Source organism: Channa argus, chromosome 3 (genome assembly GCF_033026475.1).
Source record: "Channa argus isolate prfri chromosome 3, Channa argus male v1.0, whole genome shotgun sequence".
Taxonomy (NCBI): domain Eukaryota; kingdom Metazoa; phylum Chordata; class Actinopteri; order Anabantiformes; family Channidae; genus Channa; species Channa argus.
Genome location: NC_090199.1, coordinates 12,166,129 through 12,191,921, shown reverse-complemented (window position 1 = coordinate 12,191,921; position 25,793 = coordinate 12,166,129). Strand labels below are relative to the sequence as shown.

Below are 25,793 nucleotides of genomic sequence, written 5' to 3'. Positions count from 1 at the left end.
GAAACTTCAGCTTGTGTTTCTTGAAAAACATCCTTTTGAGGTTTGCTTTATTGACCAGTTGTAGAAGTCCGTTGACAATTGCTGAACAATGCTTCCCTTAGTGGCTGCCACACAACACAACCAAAGAGCAGAATATTTCCAGCCCATTCTTAGCAAGGTGATATTTGCATATGCTCACTAACTAGCAGAAGCAGCGAGGCACACTGAGCAAGATGAAAATCACACTGTCATCAAAAAGATTCCCTCAAAATATGGTTTGCATTTTCAGACAGATTTTATTTTGTTTTGCAGTGATACATCTCTCCTTACATTCAACTTTCATGTAAACAAAATGGATAATTTCAACACCTGCTTCCTTTTGTTTTTGCATATTTCTCTTTATAAACAGAATATATTTTGGATCATGGCTTATAACTGCTTTAATATCATCATTAAAAATTACATTACAGCTTACATTTTATGTCACTATCAAATTTGATGCACACGGTAAACACTTTTAACGGGACCATGTTTATTCAAACTGCACTGAACAGAAGATTGTTCTTTTTACCACATGAATGAACTGTATCTTGACATCCACGAAAAAAATCATCAACGCTCTTAAATCATTGAAAGGAATTAAACCTGATAAATAAAACAAGCAAGACATGTGAAATAGTTTAATATGTGATAATACAATATTGGATACTTTAAAGGGCAGAAATATTGACCTTTGTGAATTTCTACAACTCTTTTTATTCACAAAACCTTTCATTCACAAGACTGTCCTGAGGTTTACACTGTTCTGGCTTTGTGTATTGTAAGTAAAAGTAAGTAACTTCAAGTGGGTCAACATGCAAGGTTACTACTTCTCGCTATAGATTTGGTTTTGCATGTTTAAAACACATACTGCACAAAGAATCCAGTAAAAACTACATGGGGTTGCACCACAAGAGGGCTTAGAGAACTCTTGAGAATTTCAAGTACAGAGCTGATGCGATTAATTGGGGTTAAGAGACTTTCTGTCCAGTTTTACCCCATTTCTTTAGTTATTGTTATTTAAAATTCCTGCCATGAAGTCCTTTAAGCTGGCGTACGTGAAGGGGGGAGTTTGGCCAAAAACGAGCCCATAGTGTTGAGAACTGCGTGGATCCGGAAGTGTAGCCTCGACTCCATGTTGTAGTCTTTGTAGTTCATCCTACAAATAACATCACTTATTAGTACACTGTGTAATATTGTGGTATAGATGATACTAGAATTTAGTGGTTGCTGCTCTATTTTTGGTTCATTTGGATCCACAGTGGCACATACATTATCTTTACTGTCTACCTCCAAGGGCTAAAAATAAAATCTCAAGGCCCTGCAACTAATGAAAGTACTGCCAGAAAAAAGAAAAAAACATCACAACCACAAACATGTGCAACAATTAGTTTCATATTTTTGGCGGAGCATCATATTTTTATGAAAGCCGTTTGGTTTCAAGAAACACTTCATACAGAAGCAAACATTTAAAAGTATATATACATGAATCCGGAGCCAAAAAAGAAAAAAATGAGCTCAGGACTGTGGACAGTCACTTACTTGGCATTTTCGATCACCGTGATGGCCGTGTTTATGTCACCTTTCTGCTTGTGTAACAAGCCCAACTCATACATGGTGAATGGCACGAGATAGTTGTTGTGCTTGATGTAATTTTCACTTCAAAAAAAGACATAATATAAAAAAAAATACATAATACATAATATTTTAATGTATTATAAAATACATAATGTCAAAATTATAGGCAAATTTATTTTTAAATTATGCATTGTTTTGGTTGTGTATATGATATTTTTCTGACTACATTTAAGTTTGAGTACATTTGAGGCTTCTAAGACACGTACACTTTATTAACAAAATATTCCAAAAACAGACGTCCTTAAATATTATGATTTTCTTTATACCAGCAAACTATTTTCTAAATGTAAAAACAATAAGCAATATCCAAGTAAAAAGACTAAAAACTAAATAAGACCCTATTTTATTGCTTTTATTATAAAACTATTCTTTATTGCCAAATTTATTCAATACATGAAGATGATTACAAAGCTCTATTGTTCCAAGTTCACCTGATCAAATTTGTGCAGTAGACTTTCGTGTGTTGCTGTGTGTTGCAGTATTGTGAGAATGTCTTACCTGGAAATAACATGTTTGAAGCAGAGCTCAGCCTGGACCAGGCAGCCCAACTCTCTTAAACACAAGCCCTTCAGCAGTTGGACAACACACTGGTCATCCAGGTGATACACTGATGGGTCTACACATTAAACAAAATATTAGTTGTTTTCAATTTGGTAGTTAAATGAATATCTGACAAAGAGGTTCGCTTGGACTCACTTGGTTCATCTCTGAGTTGCTCCTGTGCCTTTTCCAAGGTGGCTAAGATGCTTTCAGTCAACTCGGGTCTTTTGCCGACCACAGTGAAGCCATTCCACACATACATCATTTCCTGAAAAAGATTATTTCTATTTAAATTTCCTGGCTTGATCGAACTGCTGTTCCGTGAAAGTAGCAGTGTGCACATGACCTCACCAAAGCAGGGACAACTAATTTCACAGGGTTAGAAGAAGAATATCGTTGGGCTTTCTTTGCTGCAAACTTTTCTGTTGGAATCGACTTCCCAGCAATTCTGATTCTGAGACCATCCACCTGCCTACACACCACATGCTTCACAATTAGTAAAGATACAGCAGAATTGTAATAACATATATATATATATATATATATATATATATATATATATATATATATATATATATATATATATATATATATATATATACATATATATACACATATATATACATATATATATATATATATATATATATGTGTGTATATATATATATATATATATATATATATATATATATATATATATATATATATATATATATGTATGTATATATATATATATATATATGTATGTATGTATATATATATGTATATATATATATATATATATATATATATATATATATGTATATACATATATATATACATATATATATATATATACATATATATATATATATATATATATATATATATATATATAGCAAACCTGAATAAGTCCACCACATTTTCTCCCAGTTGAGTCACTTCTTCATCTGGGAGCATGCTTAAGATGGCAGCTTTCTGGAATATGTAGATCGCCTACAAGAAAGGAGCAAGTAACTCTTTAAAAGCGGAATAATGAAAAATGCAGAAAAAACATTTGATTACATGGGATAGGAAGGAAAAATGCCACATTATATACCTGAGACCACTTGCTCTCCTTGCAGAGCAGATCAGCGTATCTGTAGGCCTCCCTCCAGTTTTGTTCGAATGTGTAGGCCCACATCAGTTCCCAGTAACACAGGTGGTGAATCTGATGCCACTCTTCTTGTGCTGCAGCACATGCCAGGAACTTCTCCTGTGCCTGCAGAAAAAACCCAGACTCATGGACATGAGCTCATATTTTAAAAACAACAACAGTGAGCTTTTGTGAAAACATTCATTTAGCTGCAACCAGTACTCACAAATGTGAAGTTTCCTTTGAGCAAAGCAATTCTTGCAGTGTAGAAAAGAATGAGGGCTCCCTATTGGCAAGATACATTTATTTAAAAATAATTAAATGAAAAAAAAAAAAACAGCAATGACTGCCATTGGTGAGAATCAGCAAAAGACATTGTTTACATTAGGGAACTTTTCAACATAGGGTTCCAGCAGAGCTTCAGCCTCCATAAGGTTTCCCTCCCCGGCACCTTAGGGAAGGAAAGTGCAGAGAAATCATTTTCTGACCATTAAACTCCCCACTCCTAAATAATAAGAAAATTATTTATTTAAAAATAAATGAATTATGAATTTCAATCTGGAATCAGTCCACCGTCACAGTGGCCTCACCAAGTATCACTGTGATGTAGAGATGAAACATCAGCAGAGTCATGGTGCTGAGGATGGAGCGCAAATTATTAGTAGTTGCTCCTTCTCTTAACTCTGACAAACCCAGCTCCTGAAAGATAATTAGCAAATATTTTGTTGGTTGACATAACAAATGTTGATGTACTATACAAGCAACCATTGCTTTAGGACAAGACACGGGTTCTGTCTTTGCATAAACACATGTTTATAAGGTAAGAACACACAAACAATTTCCATTTTTGTGCCTTTATTAAATGCACCGGTCAAATATGGAATGATATCCTATCTTAATTCAAGAGCATATTTTTCAATTTACGAGCATACTTTAATGGTTTTTATGTTCAGATGTTTGGCCCTCACAGTCAAATTGTCCCTGTTTGCATTTAGTTTTACTCTGCTCACGCTCGAATTTACTCAGTGCACTCAAATTTACTTTGCTCGCACTCCAAACTGTCTGTGTGCTCTCAGATTTCCTGTGCTCCATCTCCATATTTTAGGAGACATTCATACATAAAGGCAGGTAACTCTGAAGAGTTTCTCCACTAGCCAGGTGACACAGCTTTTTCATGCCACTATATAGAGTGATGTCACCTACCCTGTCTCCTGAGAAACCCAGAAACTCCATCAGTCTGAGGACTCTGGATGGAAGCAGAGACAGTATCTGACAAAAAACAAACAGCATTAAAATGCTAATGAACATAGCCTAATGTCTTCAAACTACAAATACGTGTGCATTATTATGTCCCTAAAATTACTTAGCTTTAATATTTGAATGCTTTCCACAGCTCTTACCAGATTAAATGCCCCAATGCCCATGTTTACACCACCTCTAAAATGTATGTGTGTACTCAGTTTGTCCATCTCTTTTGTGATGTTTGCCATAGCCTGGCAATTCCTGTTTAGAGAGAGAACAATTTAAAAACACGCTAATTACTGTAATTTCTAGTTGTCTGTTAAGTATCTGACATAAATCCCTCTAAGCTTCTTACTTGTAAATCAGATAACTGTTTCGGATTCTCATCCCTCCTTTAATGAAGCCGATTATACTCTCATCCAGGAAGGTGAGAGCTGCTTTCTGCAGGAGCACTTCAGCATAGCACAGCTCTGCGTGCATCTCTTCTGTTAACACCCAACATCACATGATGAGTGCAAAGACAACAAATATTTTTTAAAGAAAAACAAGGAATGAAACTGTTGTTAATGAGCAATAATTCACAGCAACTTAGACCACAACAATTATGTATTTGTATTGCATCTGTACAAGGCTAAGCACATTTGTGCACTGTGGTTTGTTTTTGTGATTCGTCAGTAACATGTATCTAGAGCGTGGTTATTTTTGATCATTTCTGACAAAATGTTTGTAAGTGCATCCTTTTCAACATGTTTATTAAATCACAATGACGTACAATATCTAAACATAGTTTGCAAATATGTATATTTACTACAGTGTATAGCCAAGGGATGCTCTTTACCTTCTGTCAGATCTGCTGGTTGTCTATACCACAGGTTTGTCAGAGTCTCCATTATTCCAGTTTTCCTCCGAAATCTAAGTTAATTAACGCACAGTATGTAGTGATAAATATTTTAATATGTAGCAGGAAAGTGTCTCTATTCTTTGACAAATAAACAATGAAGTATTGTGGACTAATTATCCAGCTTGAGAAAGCAGCTGTCAAAATGAAGAACTATCAAAAATCTAAAAAACTGAACTTAAACGTTTTAGCTAATTCACCATACTTTACCTCTGACATGTCTCTAGGGATTCGTTCAGTGACATCATAGCAGCATCCATGTCCTTGGGTTCAAAGGTCATCCCTGCCTGCATCACTAAAATGCTACTGTAGCCTGTTGAGTGGTACATGCTCTGAGCTTTCCTGCAGGGCAATACACAATGATTTCTTTGTGAAACAAAAATAAAACACCTAAAAAATAGTCGATTGCCTTCATCTAAAATTGAGAGTCTTAACCAGAACTGTGAGAAAGCTGCACATAACCATGCAAAAGCCAGCTGGAGGTTGGTACAAGTGTCACTACTTACCAGGGTGTTAAGAGAGCCAGTGCATCATTGAACCTGTTGTTCAGGAAAAGGTCCAGGGCGGCCGAGGATTCCTTCAGTGCCGTCTCTAAATCCATTTTAGGTGTTCTGAAAGAATATTTTAAGGACTTTTTTAGTACATCTCACAAGACACAATCTGGCAACAGGTTATGTACAAGCATGTGTTTTTGTAAACCATGAAAATACTGTATGAAATGCACAAATGCCTGTAAAATAAATACAATGAAACTGCATGTAATCTTACTAACATTGAATCCACACTGGCATGATTCTGGTCCATCTTATTGCTCCATATTTATTTATTTATTTATTTATATAGTAGTAAGCATCATGCCCTGTGTCTGCCATAACGGGGATCAAACCATGAAACTGAGCTTGTCTCCATCTGTGAGCAGTCCTCATTCTGAAATAGTCCAGTGATACTGACAGCCTTGTTTTGAGAAGCTGAAGAAAATCCTGTGTTGACATTTCCATATCATTTGGATCTGTTGATGCCATGGTTGACTGTTAGGGACAGGTTCTAATTTCCTGGACGGCATTTGCCAAAGGGATGAATAAAGTTCTATTCTATTCTATTTCTTTTCACTGAGCACAGTGTGAAGCCAGCCTTCATCCAGGTTCTGTACTCTTAAAGTTCAGGATCTTTGCAATCTCTACCTGTGATCAATATTTCTTACTGGGCTCTCGTACACAATGATGCTGAACTTACTTGAATCTACAAGGTGTACGACTTGCGCAGTACCTTTCACCCATTACATTAAAGCATCCTCTTAAAAACAGACAATATGCTCAGACCTCTTCCACATCCCATAATTTATTTACAGGCCTTTTCTAATAGTTTTACATTCTATCATTTCCAAAGTTCTTTAAATGGAGCTTTACTTTCTCATAGTCTTTAATGGGGATGCTTGGCTGCCCTCTGGTGTACCGGCCTAGGAAGTGCAGACAGTCTGTTTCATCTCTTTTCAGCGATTATCCATCAAAAAGTGTCTCTAATAGGCAAAGATATGTGACTCTATTGCTTGATAAGCATGACAGTTACTTAGCCTTTCTATGATTGACAAATAATTATGTTCCACAGGCAGCTGCTGCAACACTGGTCAATTTACCACATGAATAATTTCCTTTGGTTTGGCAGCTATTTCTGTTAAGTGTTATGAACAATGCTAATTACAGCTGCCATCCTCCTCCTCTCTTACTTATCACTGACAGTGAGTTGAACATGTGTTTCATCATCCATTACAAACTGTCCAGTTACAATTTCACTTTCATGCTTACCTTTGTAGTGGCGCTTGCCCCACTGAGGGAGAAAATACTCCCTCACTACTATTTACTTACTACTATAAATATATAATTCCAGTTAATTATTTTACTGCGAGTTGTCCCTGCAGAAATAACACAGAAGGTACCGAGGCACTGGCTAAATGGCAGCAGGAAACATAAGCTGATAGCCGACCACACAGATGGAGGTGAACTCAGACAAAGAAGCCACTTGGGGCCTCCCCAGTTTGCATGTCCTGATGTAAGACCTCTACTCATACAGAGTGGATAGGCTACCCATGTAAAACCATGTGCATGTGTAGCAAAATTCAGTCCTTCCCGACAAGAGCAGTGAACACTAAATCTGAACTTTTCAAAGGCGAAACACCTTAACACAAAGTTGAAAGCTTTGTCTAATCAGAACAGTGTATAAAAGATGGATTTAATCTTTTCAGTAATGTTTTTTATGTGATCACTGTCTTAACTCTGTCTAAAATCTACACGAGCTGCAGCAACAATGAACAAAGCAAAAGGTCCTTTCTGTATAAAGCTTTTTCCTTAAATAATAACACATCAGTACATTCTCCTAATACAGAATATATTCAGGTTTTCATTAGCCTCTCATTTTGATGCAGGTGTTATAAGTTGTGAATTCATTGACAAACTAAATTAAAATACAAATTGGATCATGAAACCTCTTGACATTTTAAAGTATCATGCACGAAATGCTGCTCAACAGTGAAACGATAGACACCGTATAACATAGAGCCAAGGACACTCATAGTGAAGACGACAATATAGCTAATTAGAATTATACAAGGATATAAGCATGTTATTGTCTATGTTGTAGGTGTAAAATGAATAAAAGTAGTTTACATTTTAAAATGATAAATTATACAAAAATAATGAGAGTGGTCATAAAATAGACACTTTAAGTGCATCAGTGGCCCTTTTGCCTATGGGGAACGAAAATGTCCAGGAATAAACCTGCTTAAATTTCTCTAAAATTGTGACACTACAGAGCTGTGGACTTTGTTCTAAGCAATTCAACTTTCAGATAAAATATTTTCTCTAAGTGACTTTCATTATGAATTATGTTGTTTAATAATTGATATAAAATTAGGGGATCCCCGGTCCCGGCTATATGTCAAAGTGTCTATGGGCAAGACATTAAAGCCCTAACAGCCCATTCCCCTCCCCAGCTGTGCAGTGCCGGTCCAAGCCCGGTAGAAATTGGGGAGGGTTGCGTCAGGAAGGGTATCCAGCGTAAAAACTGTGCCAAATCAACATGCGGACAATGATCTGCTGTGGCAGACCTGAACTCACAGGATAAGCCGAAGGACAACAACAATAATTGATATAAAATTACCATAATACATTTTTATGTAAATAAGGAGAAACCAGAAACAACGTTTAAACATTAATTAAAATAAATTAAATCAGATGTTGGTCATTGACATGCAAATCAATTTTGCAATAAAACATAACACCTACCTGTAAAATATATTTAGTCCGAAATTTGATGTTGGAAAATTGTTAGACAACAAAAAGTCTTGGCAGATACAAGTCTCTAAACATGCTCTCTTTACTTGCACACAAAATATTTATACAGTGAGGAGTCGGGAGTGGTCTAGATTTGCAAGTTCAGCCCACAAATATGTCTCTTTGTGTCACAGGCCACAGGTTCTGCACATTTTGTGAAAACCTTAGAAGAAGCATGCAATTTTACAAATGTAATTAAAACATATTGGATATGTGTTTGAAATGACACATGTAGTTGAGTAAATGTCTGGTTAGAATGTTTTTATAATTAAGCCGAGGTCATGTGGTGGACGAGTGCTGAAACTACTCAGGTCTAATAAGAATGCTTAAGATTTGCTACACAACTTTAAAAAAAGTTTTTTTTACAACGTAATTAGTTTCACAGGATTGTGAACACAGTAAACTCACAAATCTTGTAAAAAGTATAACATACAACATTCCTCTTTGTGTAGTGTAGTGCAAAATGGAAACAGTCAAGTAAAATACAATACTTGAATACATGTATTTTGAGATTTTCCAGCCTTAAGTAGAAGAAGACAAGCTGCTAAAATGATTAGTTGATAATCCATGAACCCAACTGACAATACAATGGGGTGTTTTACTTTGAAGGTTATCTCTATGCATGTGACCTCTCTGCATAATTAATTATTTTTGGTGGTTTAGTCATTGCTCCTTTAGGATCATAGCCTGGTGCTTGGAGAGTCTTTTTGCCTTTTTTCTTTACACGTGTCATCATTAAAAGGCCCTTGTCATGGATTACACCCTGCAAATGTTTACATGAGCAAAATAAACAACTGATAATTGTCAAATATGAAAATCTAAAAAAAGTAATTCCATTATTGTCATAACTTTTTTCATTGGCTACACTTAGTTTGTTCACTACCTCTGACTCATAAGTTTTAATGCAGCATAGAACTAATTTGGAAATGGCTTAAACCTCTTCACAACAGTGACTACAGCTTTTGCATTGACTCATGTCCAACAATCAATGAAATGGTAGTGTAACGGCCCAGCAAGTGGTTTGTGAGCATAGGATAATACACATTGTTACACTGTAAATGATCGGTTGGTTAAACTTGAATCAAATGTTCTCTGTAACAGTTAGTTTATGACTTTTTAAAGTGTAACACTAACTCAGTGAACGTGACAGAAACTAAGGTCACCTAAATCAAAATTTTAGATTGACATGGAGTTTAGTTCACTGTGAAAGCAACATCTGAAACTGCCCTTCATATCTTTTTCTGTTAAAGGTCTGTGGGTTGGGACTGAATTCAACAGTACTTTTCATCATGGCTACCATCACGTGTTGCTATTAAAAAAACTTATATATATATATATATATATATATATATATATATATATATATATATATATATATATATATGTTTTCTTCAAGTGTTTTATGCCCAAACAATGCATGCAAGGAAGGCTGCTTGTTTTCTTTATTTGTAACTTCTTTTAAAGATTTGAGTGAACTCTCACTACTTCATTCATTCAACCCACCATGTGAGGTTGAAAGCCCCAAAGTCATAACAACTTTGGTTTATAAGTTGTTAATTGGTCTGAAAAATAAACTTGACAATAAACTAAGTTGTGTGATTTGTCTGCCTTTCTGTTGGTGAGTTGAAGGCTGGGTTTTGTGACAATGGTAGGTCAGTGCTTCTATAGCCTTGTACTAGAGGACAGCCACCTCACCTTTCAGGTAAACTCAAAGATGAACTGTTTAGAATTATTAGAACTTTGAAATATCACTGCTTGGTATTGGAATTTAATTTCTCCAGGTGGGGCTACTCTCTTCCTCTTTATCTCTCCTCATCTCCATCTAACTTAAACGATTTCAACTTTTTAATTTATTTATTTTTTGCCAAACAAAAGAAATGCACGTGACCCATTCTAACCACTGTAGCAGGCACAGGTGAACAGAACTCATAGATCACATAATGGTCCCCAACGATTACAGACCTGAAACAAAAAATATTTTGTGTTATCCTATAAGTGGTTATTGTGGTTATAGCATGACTTTTGACGTACACCACATTTAGTACAGTGTTAAAAAATAAACATTTAGATAGAAAACTAAAATATTACCCCAATTCCCCGTTTTGTGCATATTTCACCATTGTGATATGATCAAATGCTGCAAAACAACTACATATTTACGTTGAAGTGATTATTGTGCTGTGTTTAAAATTTAAAAAAAGAAACCGTAAAGTTTGAAGTTTTTCAACAAGAATTCCTTACAAACTGAACAAACACCATATGTTGATGTTGTTCACGTGTTCAATACATTGGATTCGTGTCTAATTTATTCTAATTTATTTACAAAAACAAAATAAAGTTTATCGTAAAGTACACGACGGAAAAAAAAAATATTTACCCATGATGCTTTGCGCAGTGCGTTCTTTTAGGTAAACATGGCGGCGTCCGAGCTCTCGGCCGATTCCGACTCAAACGTCCCGGACTACGAATACATTGATGTTAACACCAAACCATTTCATATCGGCTCGTTCAGGAACGAGTGGCTGAACCGTCTGAAGCCGAGCCACTACTCCTACCAGCTGGAAGACGAGGACACGTTCCATGCTAACTTTGCTAAAGAGACGGGGATCGGTGAGGAGATGATGGCTGATCTCAAATCCATCTGCAGGTAACTGGGAACCTGACGTTTCCATTTCACCGAGACTGTGATGGTACATAAAGGGCACAGTAACAAGACAACACATTTATGTCAGCAGCAGCTCTGAGAAATTGCCTGTGAGATGTCTTCTTTTCCATCCATAAAAAAAAATTTAAAAAAGACATTGCTTTTGCCTTTTAGTCTTGACTCACTTCGGTGCTATCCTGAGGATCAGCAGCCGGACACAGATCTTGTACCTCCAGACTCAACTCTGAGAACGCTGGTGTATGTGTAGCTTCCTTAATTGTTGCAATTTACAGTGCTTTATGTCTTGGACTCACCGGGAACAAATTGAAATCGTGTGCCCTGTGACTTGTTTTTACATAGACAAAGGAAAAAAAGACAAGATTACAAAGCTTCTCTAAAGATCAGCAAGAACAGACACGACCTCTACGCAGACGAACTGGTGAGTCCACTGTAGCAGCACTGAAAGTCAATAGGTATTTGTGCATTTTAATGTAAGGTCTCTATTGTGATTTTCAGGAGCGTTTGGCTGTGGAGAGGAAACCAGAAGCAGCAGCTGACTTGGTCCCTGAAGGGGAAGTTATTCTCACCATAAATGTGTACTACCCAGCTACTTATGACAGAGTAAAAATTTTAAGTTTTTTTTCTCACGGTGCTAAAAACCACTTTTTCTTGAATGTGATTTTCTATGGTACTGGAGAATATCCGAGTAATTCCTTGGTTTCCCCTCAGTTTAGCTACATCAGACCTCACACGACTCTGCTGATGACTGGCTCCCACAGTTTGGCAGAGCTCAGAGATGCCATTTGTTGCGTTAGCGACTTGCAAGTGTGCGGCGAGTTCAGCAACACACCGGACATAGTTCCAGACTTCATTAGCAAAGTGAGCACATACTGCATAGGCTTGTAATTCCAGAGCAAGAGCAGAGGATAATTGTTTTTGTCGTGCTTTGTATGTGCACTGGAAACAAATAGTCTGTCTCTTTACCACTATGCATCTCTTTATTTAAAAATGTTGATATGATTATTTTTTCTGTATTTGCACACAAACCTATACACAAATTTAGCAGTAATATTAGTTTGTGTGTGTATTCTTTTTTCAGGATCATTATAAGTCAGCTTTCTTTTTCTTTGAAGGAGTTTTCTACAACGACATGCGATTCCCAGAGTGTCAAGACATAAGCAAGTAGGTTTTAGCCCTCTATCATCTTTGCTATCTATCTATCATCGAAGCTATCCTTCTCTTACGGTGTGGTGACAGCCATCATGCAATATTGCAGAGTCAGTTGGCAGACCGTGCATTGTGTCACAAAAATTCTATAATATTAGAAGAATAAAATATATATTTAATTCTCTGTTTCTACTGTTGACACTGTAGCTTATGCGGTCAACTACGGTTGGCAGCCTGAATGAGGTCAACTTAATTTGGCAATTTTTTCACTCCATGTGATTGCCGTTTGGATCAAGTTATAATTTACTGAAATAGTGAAGCTCATCCTTAGACCAAACACAGCGGTCAGAAATATTTGGGGCAGAACATTTCACTTTATCTGCTTCTATTCTCACGTAGGAATTCACTAAAATCGTGTGTTAGGAAAGAGTTGTTGGAAGGGTGATTGGGTCGCCTTTCATTCATTAAATTTAAATTACACTCTTGCAATTGCCCATTCCCCAGAGTCATGTATCCAATTAAAATTATGAATGAAGATCAGAATCAAAAATGTTACCATATCTTTTAAAAGTGCATTTTAATCCTTTAAAGGAATCTAATGAGCATTTTAAACATAAATATGAAGCTATTAAAACTATGTATAATATGATACCTGACTTCAACCCTTTTAAATAGATGTTTTCCGCATCGCTTGTGTATTTTTGCGTTATACCATATCCTATTAAAGAGTTGAAAATTGTGACGATCCCTGCAGCTAATTGGTGGGCTACATAAATATTATTGACTATTTGATGTGTTTTTCTATCTGTAATACAGGACTGTCCTTGAATGGGCAAAAGCACGCAACTTCCCACCGTACAGCGAGGCCAGGATGGAGGAAACACGGTTTATAGATCTAAAAGTAAAAGTGGGCTTCCCTTACCTCTACTGTCATCAGGGAGATTGTGAACACCTAGTTATCATCACAGACGTCAGGTTAGTGTTGTTTTCTCACGAACACAGCTCCCTTTCAAAACCCACTCAGCCTGTTGCTTAAAGGTTAAATGCATTTACATGTAACATTGCAATTGTTACATTTCTGCTATAATTGAAATAATTCGAAGAATTACATTAGTCTTGCCTTACTATGCTTGTATGTTACAGCCACAGCTATGAAATTAGTGAAACGCCCTATGACAGGAGTTGACCTTTTAAATTCTTTATGGCAAGTAGCTGTCAGAAAATGTAATTTGACAAAACAAAAAAGTAAAGATATGAAGTGCAAGTCAGAAAATAGGATGTACCTTAAACAAGACTTGGGCTAAAGGTGTAAAATGTGAACAACAGTTCACAAACTGTGTATATAACTGACAAATCAGTTACGCTGTTCCAGATAAGTAACTGTGACGACAATCAGTCGTCACAGCTGCTGTTAAAGTTCAGAACCTAATGTATGTACATCAGGTGATTGGTGTGAATTCAACAGCTGTGTGTGAAGAACATTTTTTTTATGAATTGCACCAGGGGAAAAAATTTTAACTGAAAGTTGTAGAACAATGAGGTGGGTCTTTGAGTGAGAAAGAAAACTTTGTGAAACTTTGGCCTGAGCTGTACTGACCCAAAACCAAACGAGGGTTTGAAAACAAATCATGTGATTTCAGCAGAATTGTGTTACCTGTTATCAGTATTAGTATTGATCCATTCATTTATATATTTAATTACAGTTATGCACAAACATGCAGATCATTCTATGCGACACTGCTACATTACTGACTGGTAATGTGGGTGAAGCAGCCCTTTGCAAGAACTTGAGGCTGTACAGTGAAGGATTGGTAAACACTGCCACCACGCAGCAGGTCATGAGTTTCAACATCTGGCGAGGTGGAGTTTGCATGTTCTTACGACAATTGTGTAGTTTATCTTTTGGGTGCTCTTGTTTCTCCTACCGTCCAAACACATGCAGTTTGGTTAATTTGTGACTTTAAATAGTAAAGTATGTATGTGTGTGTGAGTGAATGGTTGTCTAGCCTGTGAAAATGTTGCATGGTGATGTTCATGATTATGATGACTGATTATAAATTAATGATAAAAATATAGTTTTTATGTTTGTCTGCTAATGTATTAATAATTTATGTACTTGATGTCAGGTTCATGAACTTAAGTGTGATCAGTAAAATACTCATTTTCTACAGCAAACTACCCATGCAATGATCATGCAATAGAAATAATTTTTTGTAATTACAATTTAATTTTGTTACTGCAAGCTTTTGAAATAAAACACCTTGACTGACAGAGACGTTAGTTTGGTTTTTCAAGGTCAACCTTGGAGGTGCGTAAATGTCTGAGCTAATTTGTTCTTGGCATGCGCAAGACACTGCACATGAGAGCAGAGCAGTCTTTCATCATCACTCACAGCTCTTTCTTTCCTCTCTTTTTTCACATTACAGACTGGCCCATAAGAATGACTGCATCGACAAGAGCCTGTATCCTCTTCTCACACACAAGCACAGGATCGTCACCCAGAAGTGTGCAGTTTGCCATGTCTTCATTGGAAGGTGTCTTTAAAAAAAAAAGCAATCTAAAAATTGCATCAATAACTTAAAACCTGCGAATTAATACACATTTAACATCTGACTCTTGCAGATGGTTTACTACAAATGACCAGTTTGCTCCAAGTGACCCATGTCTCTTCTGTGACAAGTGTTTCCGGATGCTGCACTACGACACAGAAGGCAACAAGCTGGGAGAATTTAAGGCCTATCCCTATGTGGACCGGGGTGCCTTCAACTAAAGCTTTTCTACAGAGAACTTCTCAGATTACTGCTTTAATATTATAAATGTATATTTATGTATGTTAATATTTAGTTTAAATATTTCATTTTGTAATAAAGTTATATTTACTAAGACTCATTTTTACCTTCTGTTTCTGTTGTATTAAATATGTATTTTAATGCACAAAGCTGAAAAGAGGCTCAGCCAGGCTCCATTATCGGGACTGTATGGGTGGGATCTCATCAGATGGCTGACAGTTGTTCTTGTTGCCAGACAACTATCATAAGATTGAGATTCACACATAGTCCTAAACAGAAAACAGCAAAACCTCTGTTCATCAAATAATGTTAGAGTATGAATTAACTGAAGACAAGGGAGGTACTATATGTACTACTTTATTATTGAATATTGAAACAGTTCATCTGACAGGCACAAAAATAATCTTATTTACATCTAATTTAAAAGAAAACACATTTAAAACTGACACTTGTACAATGTTAGAGCTAACATTATTTGCCAAAACACACTACTGCAAACTCAGGAATTTTATTTTTATGTATCTGAAGTAAATATGCATCTACAAGATGGAGCCACTATTATTTCACCTGGTAACGGCGGTTCTATCTAGAGCTAAATCTTTGCCACTCAAACTACCTGTAATTGAAGTTGAAATAAAACTGTTGCTCGTGTGCATGTCAGAAACAATGTTTAAATGCATATGTAATTAACACAGTACAGTCAAAATCATCTACTCCAACTGAAAATCAGAATCTATCCCTGTCTTGTGTGAGCATGCTCAATATATTCTATGTTCACAGTGCTCCAGATCTACACGGTTTACACTTCACTCTGTAGCACGAGGTGTCCGACAGGTAAAGATCACACATTACAGTACAAAAATAAAATATGGAGTCAGTCATTATGTACTGGGTGGAGAGGTTTTATGTTCTGACGCCTTGTAAGCAGCAAAAACTATCAGTGAACTGGAAATCGTAAATCCTCATAGTCAGTCATCAAATTAAACTGGAAAGGAGACCCCCATTTGGGCAAAGGGGTAGAGCAGCAAATGTCCTCTTTTCTTCAGGCATGTGGGACACTCAGGTGGCCTCTTCCTGAGCTTTAGGTGCACTAAAGCCAGAGGAAAAAAAAAGTTTTAAAAGGTTAACAGATTTAGTGAAGACAATTAAGGAAATGGTTGATGAGGTTTTACACAATGCACTGCCCACCTAAAAAAAATACACTCTTATATTAGTTGGACTGCTGCCTTTAGCTTTAACCATGTCACAGAGTGTATTTGTTTGAATGAGCCTAGGAAATTTCACTTTTTTTTTATTTTTTTTGCATTATTAATTTTTGATTAAGATCTTGTTGGAGTTGGACCCAGTTCCTTTCTCAAAGATGATGGTTCACCAATATCTTTCCAAGTTTTAATAATGCGCTGAATAGTTCTGAAGCCATTTTATTATAATTTTTTTTACATTTCTTTCGGCATTCTCCTTGTTTTTTTTTTTTTTTTGCGCTTGATGCAGGCCAATAATTCGACCCTTTCGATACAGATTTGCATCTTTTCCATGACCATGGGACACTTCTTTTGACACAGTTCATTAAGACATGAGAGGCTACTCATTGCATCAGTTAGGGATGAATAACTTTTTGCCAATTGAGACCCATTAAAATCACTGAAGTTATTTTCCAAAGGAGGCTCTCACCTATTTGCTTAGTTAAATCCATGAGATGTAGCTTTTATTGTGCTCATAAATTTCTATTGAAATTTTAAGTCATGTTTCTCTAATGGAAATTACAGAATTTTTTTTTTTATTTCAGAATACTTTCAGTAACTACCTGTGATTTTCTCCTGCCGAGGCATCTTCAAGCAGCTTCTCTCTCTCCGTCTCCTGCTTCTTCTCTTCAGGGCTGATATCACCATTTGTCATTTTGTCTTTGGGCAGTTTCACAGAGACACACACAGACTCAGTCAGACAGAAATGTCAATGCATAACCTAAGCAAGCGTAGAAATCACAGGAGCATGTCAGGCTCCAAACCACAGTGAGAGAAATACAATTTTCCAGCCATTTGGCATGCCTTGCTGTAGAAAGAGACCTTTTCACTGAGGGTCATTTTGGTGGAAATAGACTACGTACATCAGTTAAATGCATCAGGGACATGGTCACAAAATTCCAATTACAGCCAGCCTTCCTACTGGGAATGTCGACCACTATGACGTAGTCTGGCAGGAAGAGAATAAACTAACTGAATGCATTTAAATGTCTGTTCTCTAGTTGTTGTTTTTTTTTTTTTCTGGTTTACTTAGATTTTCATCACTGATTTTCAGTAACCAGAAGACATGTCTCTCATATGGGCTATACCAGCTTAAAATTTCCTACTTATACTGTACATACTACAACGCAAACAACTGTCCACAACAACATGATGATGGTCATCATCATCATCATCAGCAAATGCACAAGTTTCAATATTATAAATATAGATTCAAAAACAGTGGACCATTCATTCTCCGTCCATTCTCAGTTAGTGCATGAGTTGGGTCCATGGCAATACCAGATAGATACTCTACAGTAACTAAAATGTAATAAATCAGTTCTGCAAGATGCCAAGTCTCAAAAGTTTTCATCACATATGCAGGACTGTAAATAGCTTGTTTAAATGCCTTTTCTATTTACTAGGTAGTACCTGAGTTGTTTTCCTTGGCTTGTTCAACTCTCTTCAGCGCTCCTTTCTTAGCTTCCTCATGCTGCCGTTGTTCAGCTAAAGACTTGTTGAGCACCTGGCTGAGCACAGAGTCGCCTTCGCCCACCAGAAACATGCTCTTAAACTTGTTGTACAACATGGTGGCCTTGTCCATGATGTCCTGGCTGGCTTTGAACCTGCGAATCTTGAACACACAAGCAAATCAACACACCACCATTAAGGTACTTAGAAACACACCCTAGTGTAGTTCAACTGAAACTAACTTTAAAAAACTTTGGGTCAGCAAGTTTACCTTTTTGAGTGTGGCAATGAGTTCACTGTGTTTCTGTAGGTGCTGGGTCGTGACTTGCAGGGCACCAATCTCATCCAATGCCTCCAAGCACTTCTTCACATCCTAGTGTGGTGAGAGAAAAAGGATGTCAGACCTACAGTGAATACAAAACTGGTCTATACATAACTGTTCTTGATTGAAATGAGTCGATGTGACCTGAGTTCTTAGGACTCTCCGATGGGGCATTTCCAAATTGCTGACACCGAGAGATACGACATCTGACTCTTAAATTACTGATCTCCCTTCATGGCCTAGTGTCAGTAAATCCATATCAAGTCAGTGATATAACAAATAAATATAAAACTACTATGTTTATAATGTCAGGCACAGACCACATCCCTGATAGATCTAAAACCTGTGTTGCATACTTGGCTGGTATGCAACACAGGAATCCTATAGGAATCCTGTTTCACACTAGTTTATGGACAAATGAAATGGGGGAGAAAAAAAATAAAAATAAGAAACGTGGCAAAGTGCAGAATCGCAGCATTTTGCCTTTGTCAGTTTAGTACATGATCGGCAAAAATTAAACGCTGCAAAGTCGTGAGTGATTAAATATTTATGAGAGGGATTAGCAGAACTTACAGGGTTGTCAATTTTCAGTGAGATCCTAATTTCACTGTGCAGTCTCTGGAGTTTCAAGTCAGTTGACATTTCTGAGGAAAAGAACCATCATGATGAAAATGACTAATCTTAAAATACTAATGACTGATGTGTGAATTTAATTCAACGGTGTTTTACATTGTAGATTTGTTTATGAAGGACCGTGCTAATACTGTAACTATTGGGATTTAGTCCTAGACACAGAGAAACACTGACAACTCACATTTTTTATAATGTAAAACTAAAGAACTACTTGATTTTGCTGTTTAGATGTAGCTGATTGAGAATCACAAGTAAGAACAGTGTTATTATAAATCAACCTGTAGGTGGTAATACATATCTATACTTACTCTTCTTTATAATTTTTTTATGGTTAGTCTGTGCCTTGGAAAGAATTTGGGTCCGGATTCTAATAGGAGGTTTTATCTAATATTTAATCACAGGGTTTACCTTTTTTCTTGACCACTGTTCTGTCTTCATTTTTCTTCCCATCATCTTTGTTTGGCCTACAAGACAATAATAATCCACCATGTCAGAAATATATTTATTCCTCATGGTCTCAGTTTAGTTTTAGGATGAGCTGCTAATTGAATAAACATATACCGTTTGATAACGGACTAAAATAAATAAGACTTGAAGTTGGACTCTTTGATAGCATTGGGTGTAAACTTACTCTCTTATTTCATCTGGTTTCCGCCGTCGTGCCTCTTTGTCCATTTCTAAATTTTGCTGTTTCTTTCTGGCTTTGTTTTTCTGAGGTAGGAAAAAAAACACACACACACACACACACAAACAAACAAACAAACAAACAAACAACAAAACACATACATTGTAAAAGAAAGCATTATATTGACTTTCGTAAAATTATACCATTATTTCTTGACTATTTGCGTGGACTGGACACCTGCCTCTTCATCATCAGAGCCTGAGGAACTGTCCTCCTTGGACAATTTCTTCTTCTTGGCTTCAGGCTCCTTTACCTCAGTATCCTTTCCCTTGCTGTCCTCCTTCTTCTTTCTCTTTTCCTCCTCTACAATCTTAGACTTGTCCTCTGGTGTCCTCTTTCTCTTTTTGTCTGACTCAGCAGTGTCCCTAAAAGTAGGAAAACAGCTGTCTTAGGAAAAATGGAAGTCAAGACAATGTAGTCCTATGTAGTGAAGTTATAAGTCTCTACAGTGCCCTGTAAATTCAGCAAATCTGAAATAATAATCGATACACCACCCAGGCAAAGGTGGTGGAAGCAAATATAAACAAAAGTAAGAATTATGCATTGTATGTATTCATACAGTAGTACGTAGTTACATTTCACTTCCTGAGCCTTGCTGGTCCTGCTGCTGGAGCAAAAGCAACTTCTCACTTTTGGGCTTCCTGCCTCTACGTTTAGGAACCTCTCCACCTGAACACACGGGTAACGACACAAATCATATGTCCAGTTTGTAAAGAACTAGAGTTGAATAACAAGATTTGAAATTCTACATTTATTTTGTCTGATATGTTGCCGTTGTCCTATAATTTCAAATTTCTACACTTGCCAATGTGACCAGTGTATTCTCCCTTATTTTTGTTTGGTATGTAGTGGCAGTTTACTAGGAGGACCTAACTCAAACTACTGCATACAATAGTCGAACCTCCTTCATGAAGTTGATAATCTTAGTTAACTGTTTGTAGGAGATGTTATTTTTTTTGTAGTTAATTTTAAATCCACTGTCGAGATCTCTTGACGAGTTGTACTTGCAGTTTATTGCACGTATAGATTTAAACCTCTGAAACCATTTTTCCTCTTTGTTAATCAAATCCACAGACAGCGTTTTGGGTAACAACATCACTGGCATACCACCTACCTGAAGGACTAACAGGACTAGCAGGAGCGTCGTCTTTTTCAGTCTCCTGGTCAGCATCACTCTGGAACAAAACAAGCACCTTTTAGAACTTTATAACACACTAAATGTTTATAGATTATTAATAAGAATTGGTAAATATAACAAACCTTTTTCTTTCTTCCCCTTTTTGGTTTAGGAACGTCTGTGGGATCTTTCTCAGCAGTGCCCTAAAACGTGACAATTTAGTTTCATTTAAACAAAATGAACGCTAACTTGGTATAACTTCAGCTCCTTTTTCTATTATTTGATCAGGTTCTTCGCTCACTTAAAAAAAAATATAGCATTGGCTCCATCTAGTGTATAGCTGTGGTTTTACACTATGCAATATTAAATTAAAAGTGTCCCAGTTTCATATTACACTGTCAATGTAAGTTAAACTTCATATAAAACCTCAGGGAAATGAAAAATGCCTTTGTAAAGATTTAAAAATCTAGGTTCAGATAAATTCAGTATGAATTACTATGTAGTATAATATTGGGACACAGGTGACCCATGAAAGGGAAGGGGAAAGTTTTCTTCCTGAGCAAACTAGATCACCTATCATCTTATTTACGACTTACCTTTCTCCAGAGCACACAGAAAGCCATGCAAAAACAAGGTTACATCAACTGATTGCAAACAGTAGAATTATGCAGTTTATGGACAATAAAAAGCAGGAAATGGAAAGCACTAACACACATTGCTAGGGTGGTCGCAGAAAGGTAAAACAGAGCGGAAGAAGAAACACTCCAAATATTATAGTTATAATCAGACACAGAGTTATGGTCCCAAGGCATTAGCACCTTTTCCACGCAATTAAAGGACACAGTTAATCTGTTTGTAAATCAGTCATCACCTAAGTGGCTTCGAAACAGCAAACCTAGACCAGGCAAGCACTGACAAAACTCTCTGGCCGCAACAAGAATTTTGAGTCAAACAGTAACAAACCACCAATTGATTAAAACAGGATGACACAACCTGCACCGCTTCATTTGATCCCCGCATGCAAAGTACCTACATCCTGGTTCTGAGGACCCTGCTCAGAGATCAGAGACCCTTCCTCCTCCTCCTCCTCCTCCTCCTCCTCCTCCTCCTCATTCACATTCTCCTGCTCAGCCTCACTTCCTGGAACCTGAATGCACCCAAGAAACAGCATAGGATGCAGTGTGGTGGCGTAAATGAGTCTTGACATGGAGAAAAGTTAGCGAGCATCCTTCTGTTGTACACATTACTCTTGGGATACAGGCCTTTACATCTTTTAATACAAAATGACAATATCAAGTGTTGTCTGCAGTGACATAAAATTCAGTATGAAGCACATACACATTACAGAAAGATTGGAAAGATGGCAAAAGAAGAAAGAAGCTGGCAACACAGGGACAAATCAGTAGCATGTCAATGCAGTGACGCGACTATAAGATATTTGCTTGTAGAGATTTAAACAAAAACTGACTTTGGTTTTCATCCCCTTGTCATCTGTGTCTTCCTCTCCTTCAGGGCCGCTTTCTGAATCCTTTTCAGTGAAAGATTCTGGAGGAACCGGCTTTAGACAAAGAAGTAAAAAAGAAATGAAAATCGATTCACTTAAACAACTTAACACAAATACAATAAACTAGCTGAGCACGGACAATGATGACAAAGGACTGGACAGGTGCAGTGACAAATCAGCATAGTGATGGAGGACATGGATTAGATGTTTTCCTAGTAAATGTATATAAATATAAACACTTTTCTCGACTATTTTGGGAAGAGTCAAGAATTCATAAGTTATTTTCCGCTTTACTTTGCTGTCAGTTTTGTTTTTGTGGTATCACTATTTTAATGTACTCTATTGTGCCGCTACATCCCTGATCCACAACAATCTCTCTGTAGTCATCTTATCCTATCATATACTTTCAAAACTGATATCATTTCTCTAGGAACTACGGCTTTTACCAAAACATTTACCAAAATACCCAAATGAGCGTTGGGATTTACTTTAAACTTCATTAAAAACCAAATTATGTCAAGCTATTCCTAATAATTACGAGAAATCTTTCAGCCGCGGCTTCATAGCAAAGTTACATTACATTATAAATTACATGATTCAGCTGCATAAACAGCTGAGTTCTGATTAACAATGTTTTACACTGGGAGCTCTTGACAATATTTTAAACAACAATATTTCTGTTTACCCTGACGTCTCACAAAACAGCTGAAAAACAATCCTGTGACACAAAGGTTTAGATATTTAGGGAAAATCCTAAGACACAAAAAGGGGATAAAACTGTGGGAGTTAACACAGCATCTGAGGTACAGTCAAGCGGAGCATAAGGTCAAAGTCTCTGGGATAAATACAAAGAAATATCTTCAGTGGAAACAAAAAAGGGGAAAACATACCTTGGGTGCAGTGAGCTCAACTTTTGGATTGTTTTCAATCTCCCACAGTCCTTCATTGAAGCCTTTCCTCTTGTTGGGCTTGGCATACTTCTCTTTGTTAGGTAGGTATGGAAAGATATCTTTTGGGCCAAGAAAAGCTCTGTTGGAGAGGAGATAATTTTAGGGATGTTTGTCAGTTTACCACTTTCTGAAGCATTAAAAATGTAGCATGTGCTAACTATTTCACTCATCATTTATGTACTTAAAGAAGCAGCTTTAATACAGAGCACAGCATCAGCTCAGAAGACATAACAGTATTTTACATTGTCTACTTGCTGTCTACAAGTGTTAAAACCCAAACACTACTCGTCTGCAGTCAAAATATTTCATAAAATGTTTATATGCATCAAGGACAAGAAGCATTTCCCATAAATGTCCTTTTATATAGCAAATCTGGTGTCTTAGGTTATGCAATAAATGTAATTAAAAAAGAAATTCATTCAATTTAATGGCATGATACTAAACATAAATTTACTTTCAAGATGAGAGGTGATTAAATTAACTTGAAATTACAATGTAAATAAAAATGTTTTTCATCAATACAATTTTACCTTCAAACATTAACTTTGTCCTACAATTGTTTCTATTGATTCTAGCTTGTGTATCAACCCAAATAATAAATACAACTTCTCCTCTTGAGTAGGTAAATATGCGTTTATAACAATTAACACTGACGTTTCATGGGTACCAAAAAAGAAGATGGGGAACTTGATATTGGATGGTTTCACAGCACCATCTGGGACTTCATCGATCTGTGAGGAAGATAAGAGGAAGAATGTGAATGATTTTAAGATTCTGGACCATCCACTCGCATGAACTTCTCTGCTTCTTTTTCATTTTAATTTTTTTCTAATTACTGTAAACTAATGAAATTTGGGTTCTAGAAAGCCTCTTGAAAAAAAAAACATGCTAAGAAACTATGATAAATGTGATAAATAACCTTTCATAGACTAAATGATGAATCAAGAAAATAATAATCTGCCTAATCAATAAATAAAATAGTTAACTGCAGACCTGCTTATCATCACACTGTGTGCACCTAGAAAGGCAAACTGACAAAGTTCTGTGTTTGTGTGTGTGTGTGTGTGTAAATGTTATAATTTCCAACAGCCCAGTCTAAAGACTTTAGAGGTCTTCCTTTGCCTGACCAAGAGTCTAACACTCAAATAGTTTAGTATCATGTACAACAAATAAATGCATTACATGTGGCCCTCAAACGATTAGCAATTTAATTGTTTGGGCATCTACTGAAAGGCACAATTCAAATTCTAAATAATTCTGATATTCCCTTAATCAAAAGTCACTGCTCGAGCAAAACTACCAAAGATGAACAAGTTAAAGCTACTAAATGTATCTATTGATTATAAAGTGAATATGTTTAGCTTTAGGACGGTATAGTTGAATTAAACCATTTTCTTTCCTTTTTTGGACTAGACGATTAATCAGTTAATTAAGAAGATATTTAGCGGAATTTGAGTTGAGAAATTTACAATTTATCAACCTTTAAATAGAATGAGCAATAAATTAATTTTATTCTAAACGCTCCGCAGACTTACTCTTGCAGGCCAGTGTGGGTAACCCTTCATCTTTGCAAAAATAAGATCGCCAGGCCTCCAGTCCCGAGCCATGATGGACGTATTATCAAGCTAAAAAGAAAAAAACAAAACAAGTAAACAAAAACTTTTACAGTACATTCGTTTAGAACTGTCAGGTCGGTTGCCGACTTGACAGTTGCGTGAACTACACCGGGATGCTTCTGCACGGGCGTGAGGTACCGGTGCGTTCAATTCTCCTCCTCCTAACCACCACCGCCGCCACTGCCCACAGCCTTTGAAGTCCTCAGTTTATCTCAACAAGAAACCTATGTTTCATTTAACAAAAACAATCCTGCTTTACACACAGTTAGTGGCTGTGCACAGACTCGCATCACTGGCGCTTCACAATAACTCAAAGCGAAGTTAACGAGCAGGAACGAGATGTGAGCACAGCCTCATCAACAAACAAACATGCTAGCTATGTCGTAGTTGTCCAAAGCTACCGATAGCACATCAGACCCCTTTACTCACCACTAGTGTCTAAAGACGTCAAATAAAAAAGCAGAAATGTTTTAGTAAATTGATGAAATAGAACAAATTGTGCCAGGAAAACACAACTCTCTTGGCTTCTTTTCCGCAGATGCACGTTTTCCGCTCCCGCGCAGGACGTCAATAGACTGTACCATTACACGTGAAAAAGGGGGAGTCTGTGATCATTACATGTCGCACATTGGGTCTTGTTGTTGGTTTGTCTGTTTGTTTGTTTGTTTTTTGAGAGGTAGACCCAATAGCCTAGAGAACTTTGGAAAAATGTCATGAGTCGGTACAAATTATCACCTTAATTATAATCGCACCAACAAGCATTGTTAGTGGGAAAGTGCTGAGCATCTCACTTTTACATAGATCGTCTGTGTTGGGGGGGCGTCAACCTCCACGCATGCGCTGTCACTCCACAATTTAACATTTAAATATGCAGATAACGCCGCTTCAAAGGTAAAC

General features: G+C 36.7%; 3 protein-coding genes across 6 annotated transcripts; 1 reads left to right on the top strand and 2 right to left on the bottom strand.

The window, feature by feature from the left end:
• Positions 1–276: 276 nt before the first annotated feature.
• LOC137123865 (tetratricopeptide repeat protein 39B-like) lies at positions 277–8,797 on the bottom strand. The gene is made up of 17 exons (XM_067498186.1): positions 8,729–8,797; positions 5,957–6,061; positions 5,661–5,792; positions 5,391–5,464; positions 4,908–5,037; positions 4,711–4,813; positions 4,514–4,579; positions 3,901–4,009; positions 3,694–3,761; positions 3,537–3,596; positions 3,275–3,436; positions 3,080–3,171; positions 2,548–2,668; positions 2,353–2,464; positions 2,155–2,272; positions 1,561–1,677; positions 277–1,177 (listed from the first exon to the last, which is right to left on the bottom strand). The coding sequence occupies exons 2-17, from the start codon at positions 6,049–6,051 to the stop codon at positions 1,063–1,065; spliced, it is 1,674 nt and encodes a 557-aa protein (XP_067354287.1). The 5' UTR covers positions 6,052–6,061; positions 8,729–8,797; the 3' UTR covers positions 277–1,062.
• Positions 8,798–11,159: 2,362 nt separating this feature from the next.
• On the top strand, positions 11,160–15,472 carry snapc3 (small nuclear RNA activating complex, polypeptide 3). Of its 3 annotated transcripts, XM_067498934.1 has the most exons (9): positions 11,160–11,423; positions 11,595–11,678; positions 11,781–11,859; positions 11,937–12,041; positions 12,150–12,299; positions 12,520–12,602; positions 13,404–13,562; positions 15,014–15,121; positions 15,210–15,472. In XM_067498934.1, the coding sequence occupies exons 1-9, from the start codon at positions 11,191–11,193 to the stop codon at positions 15,355–15,357; spliced, it is 1,149 nt and encodes a 382-aa protein (XP_067355035.1). In that variant the 5' UTR covers positions 11,160–11,190; the 3' UTR covers positions 15,358–15,472. The 3 variants fall into 3 exon arrangements, with proteins under 3 accessions (XP_067355035.1, XP_067355034.1, XP_067355036.1); XM_067498933.1 differs by having other exon boundaries at positions 11,937–12,299; XM_067498935.1 differs by lacking the exons at positions 15,014–15,121; positions 15,210–15,472 and adding an exon at positions 14,291–15,007.
• A 245-nt stretch (positions 15,473–15,717) lies between these two features.
• On the bottom strand, positions 15,718–25,466 carry psip1a (PC4 and SFRS1 interacting protein 1a). Of its 2 annotated transcripts, XM_067498931.1 has the most exons (17): positions 25,326–25,466; positions 24,816–24,905; positions 23,935–24,011; positions 23,221–23,359; positions 22,295–22,384; positions 21,860–21,973; positions 20,970–21,029; positions 20,824–20,884; positions 20,285–20,378; positions 19,891–20,074; positions 19,656–19,735; positions 19,433–19,488; positions 18,965–19,035; positions 18,341–18,442; positions 18,031–18,232; positions 17,181–17,277; positions 15,718–16,466 (listed from the first exon to the last, which is right to left on the bottom strand). In XM_067498931.1, exons 2-17 carry the CDS (start codon positions 24,885–24,887, stop codon positions 16,436–16,438), a joined length of 1,530 nt encoding a protein of 509 aa, XP_067355032.1. In that variant the 5' UTR covers positions 24,888–24,905; positions 25,326–25,466; the 3' UTR covers positions 15,718–16,435. The 2 variants fall into 2 exon arrangements, with proteins under 2 accessions (XP_067355032.1, XP_067355033.1); XM_067498932.1 differs by lacking the exon at positions 21,860–21,973.
• Between the last annotated feature and the right edge of the window lie 327 nt (positions 25,467–25,793).

What these genes read in the sequence shown, in the direction of transcription:
- LOC137123865 (XM_067498186.1), bottom strand. Translation starts at nt 6,051, where the DNA reads ATGGATTTAGAGACGGCACTGAAGGAATCCTCGGCCGCCCTGGACCTT. An exon ending in GCATTGGGGCATTTAATCTG is followed by an intron (nt 4,580 to 4,710) that starts GTAAGAGCTGTG and finishes GTTTTTTGTCAG; the next exon opens with ATACTGTCTCTGCTTCCATC. An exon ending in AGGAGAGCAAGTGGTCTCAG is followed by an intron (nt 3,172 to 3,274) that starts GTATATAATGTG and finishes CCTTTCTTGTAG; the next exon opens with GCGATCTACATATTCCAGAA.
- psip1a (XM_067498931.1), bottom strand. Translation starts at nt 24,887, where the DNA reads ATGGCTCGGGACTGGAGGCCTGGCGATCTTATTTTTGCAAAGATGAAG. An exon ending in CAAGGCTCAGGAAGTGAAAT is followed by an intron (nt 20,075 to 20,284) that starts GTAACTACGTAC and finishes TCCTACTTTTAG; the next exon opens with GGACACTGCTGAGTCAGACA. An exon ending in TCGGCAGGAGAAAATCACAG is followed by an intron (nt 16,467 to 17,180) that starts GTAGTTACTGAA and finishes CTCTGGCTTTAG; the next exon opens with TGCACCTAAAGCTCAGGAAG.
- snapc3 (XM_067498933.1), top strand. Translation starts at nt 11,191, where the DNA reads ATGGCGGCGTCCGAGCTCTCGGCCGATTCCGACTCAAACGTCCCGGAC. An exon ending in TCAACTCTGAGAACGCTGGT is followed by an intron (nt 11,679 to 11,780) that starts GTATGTGTAGCT and finishes GTTTTTACATAG; the next exon opens with ACAAAGGAAAAAAAGACAAG. An exon ending in ACCTCTACGCAGACGAACTG is followed by an intron (nt 11,860 to 11,936) that starts GTGAGTCCACTG and finishes TGTGATTTTCAG; the next exon opens with GAGCGTTTGGCTGTGGAGAG.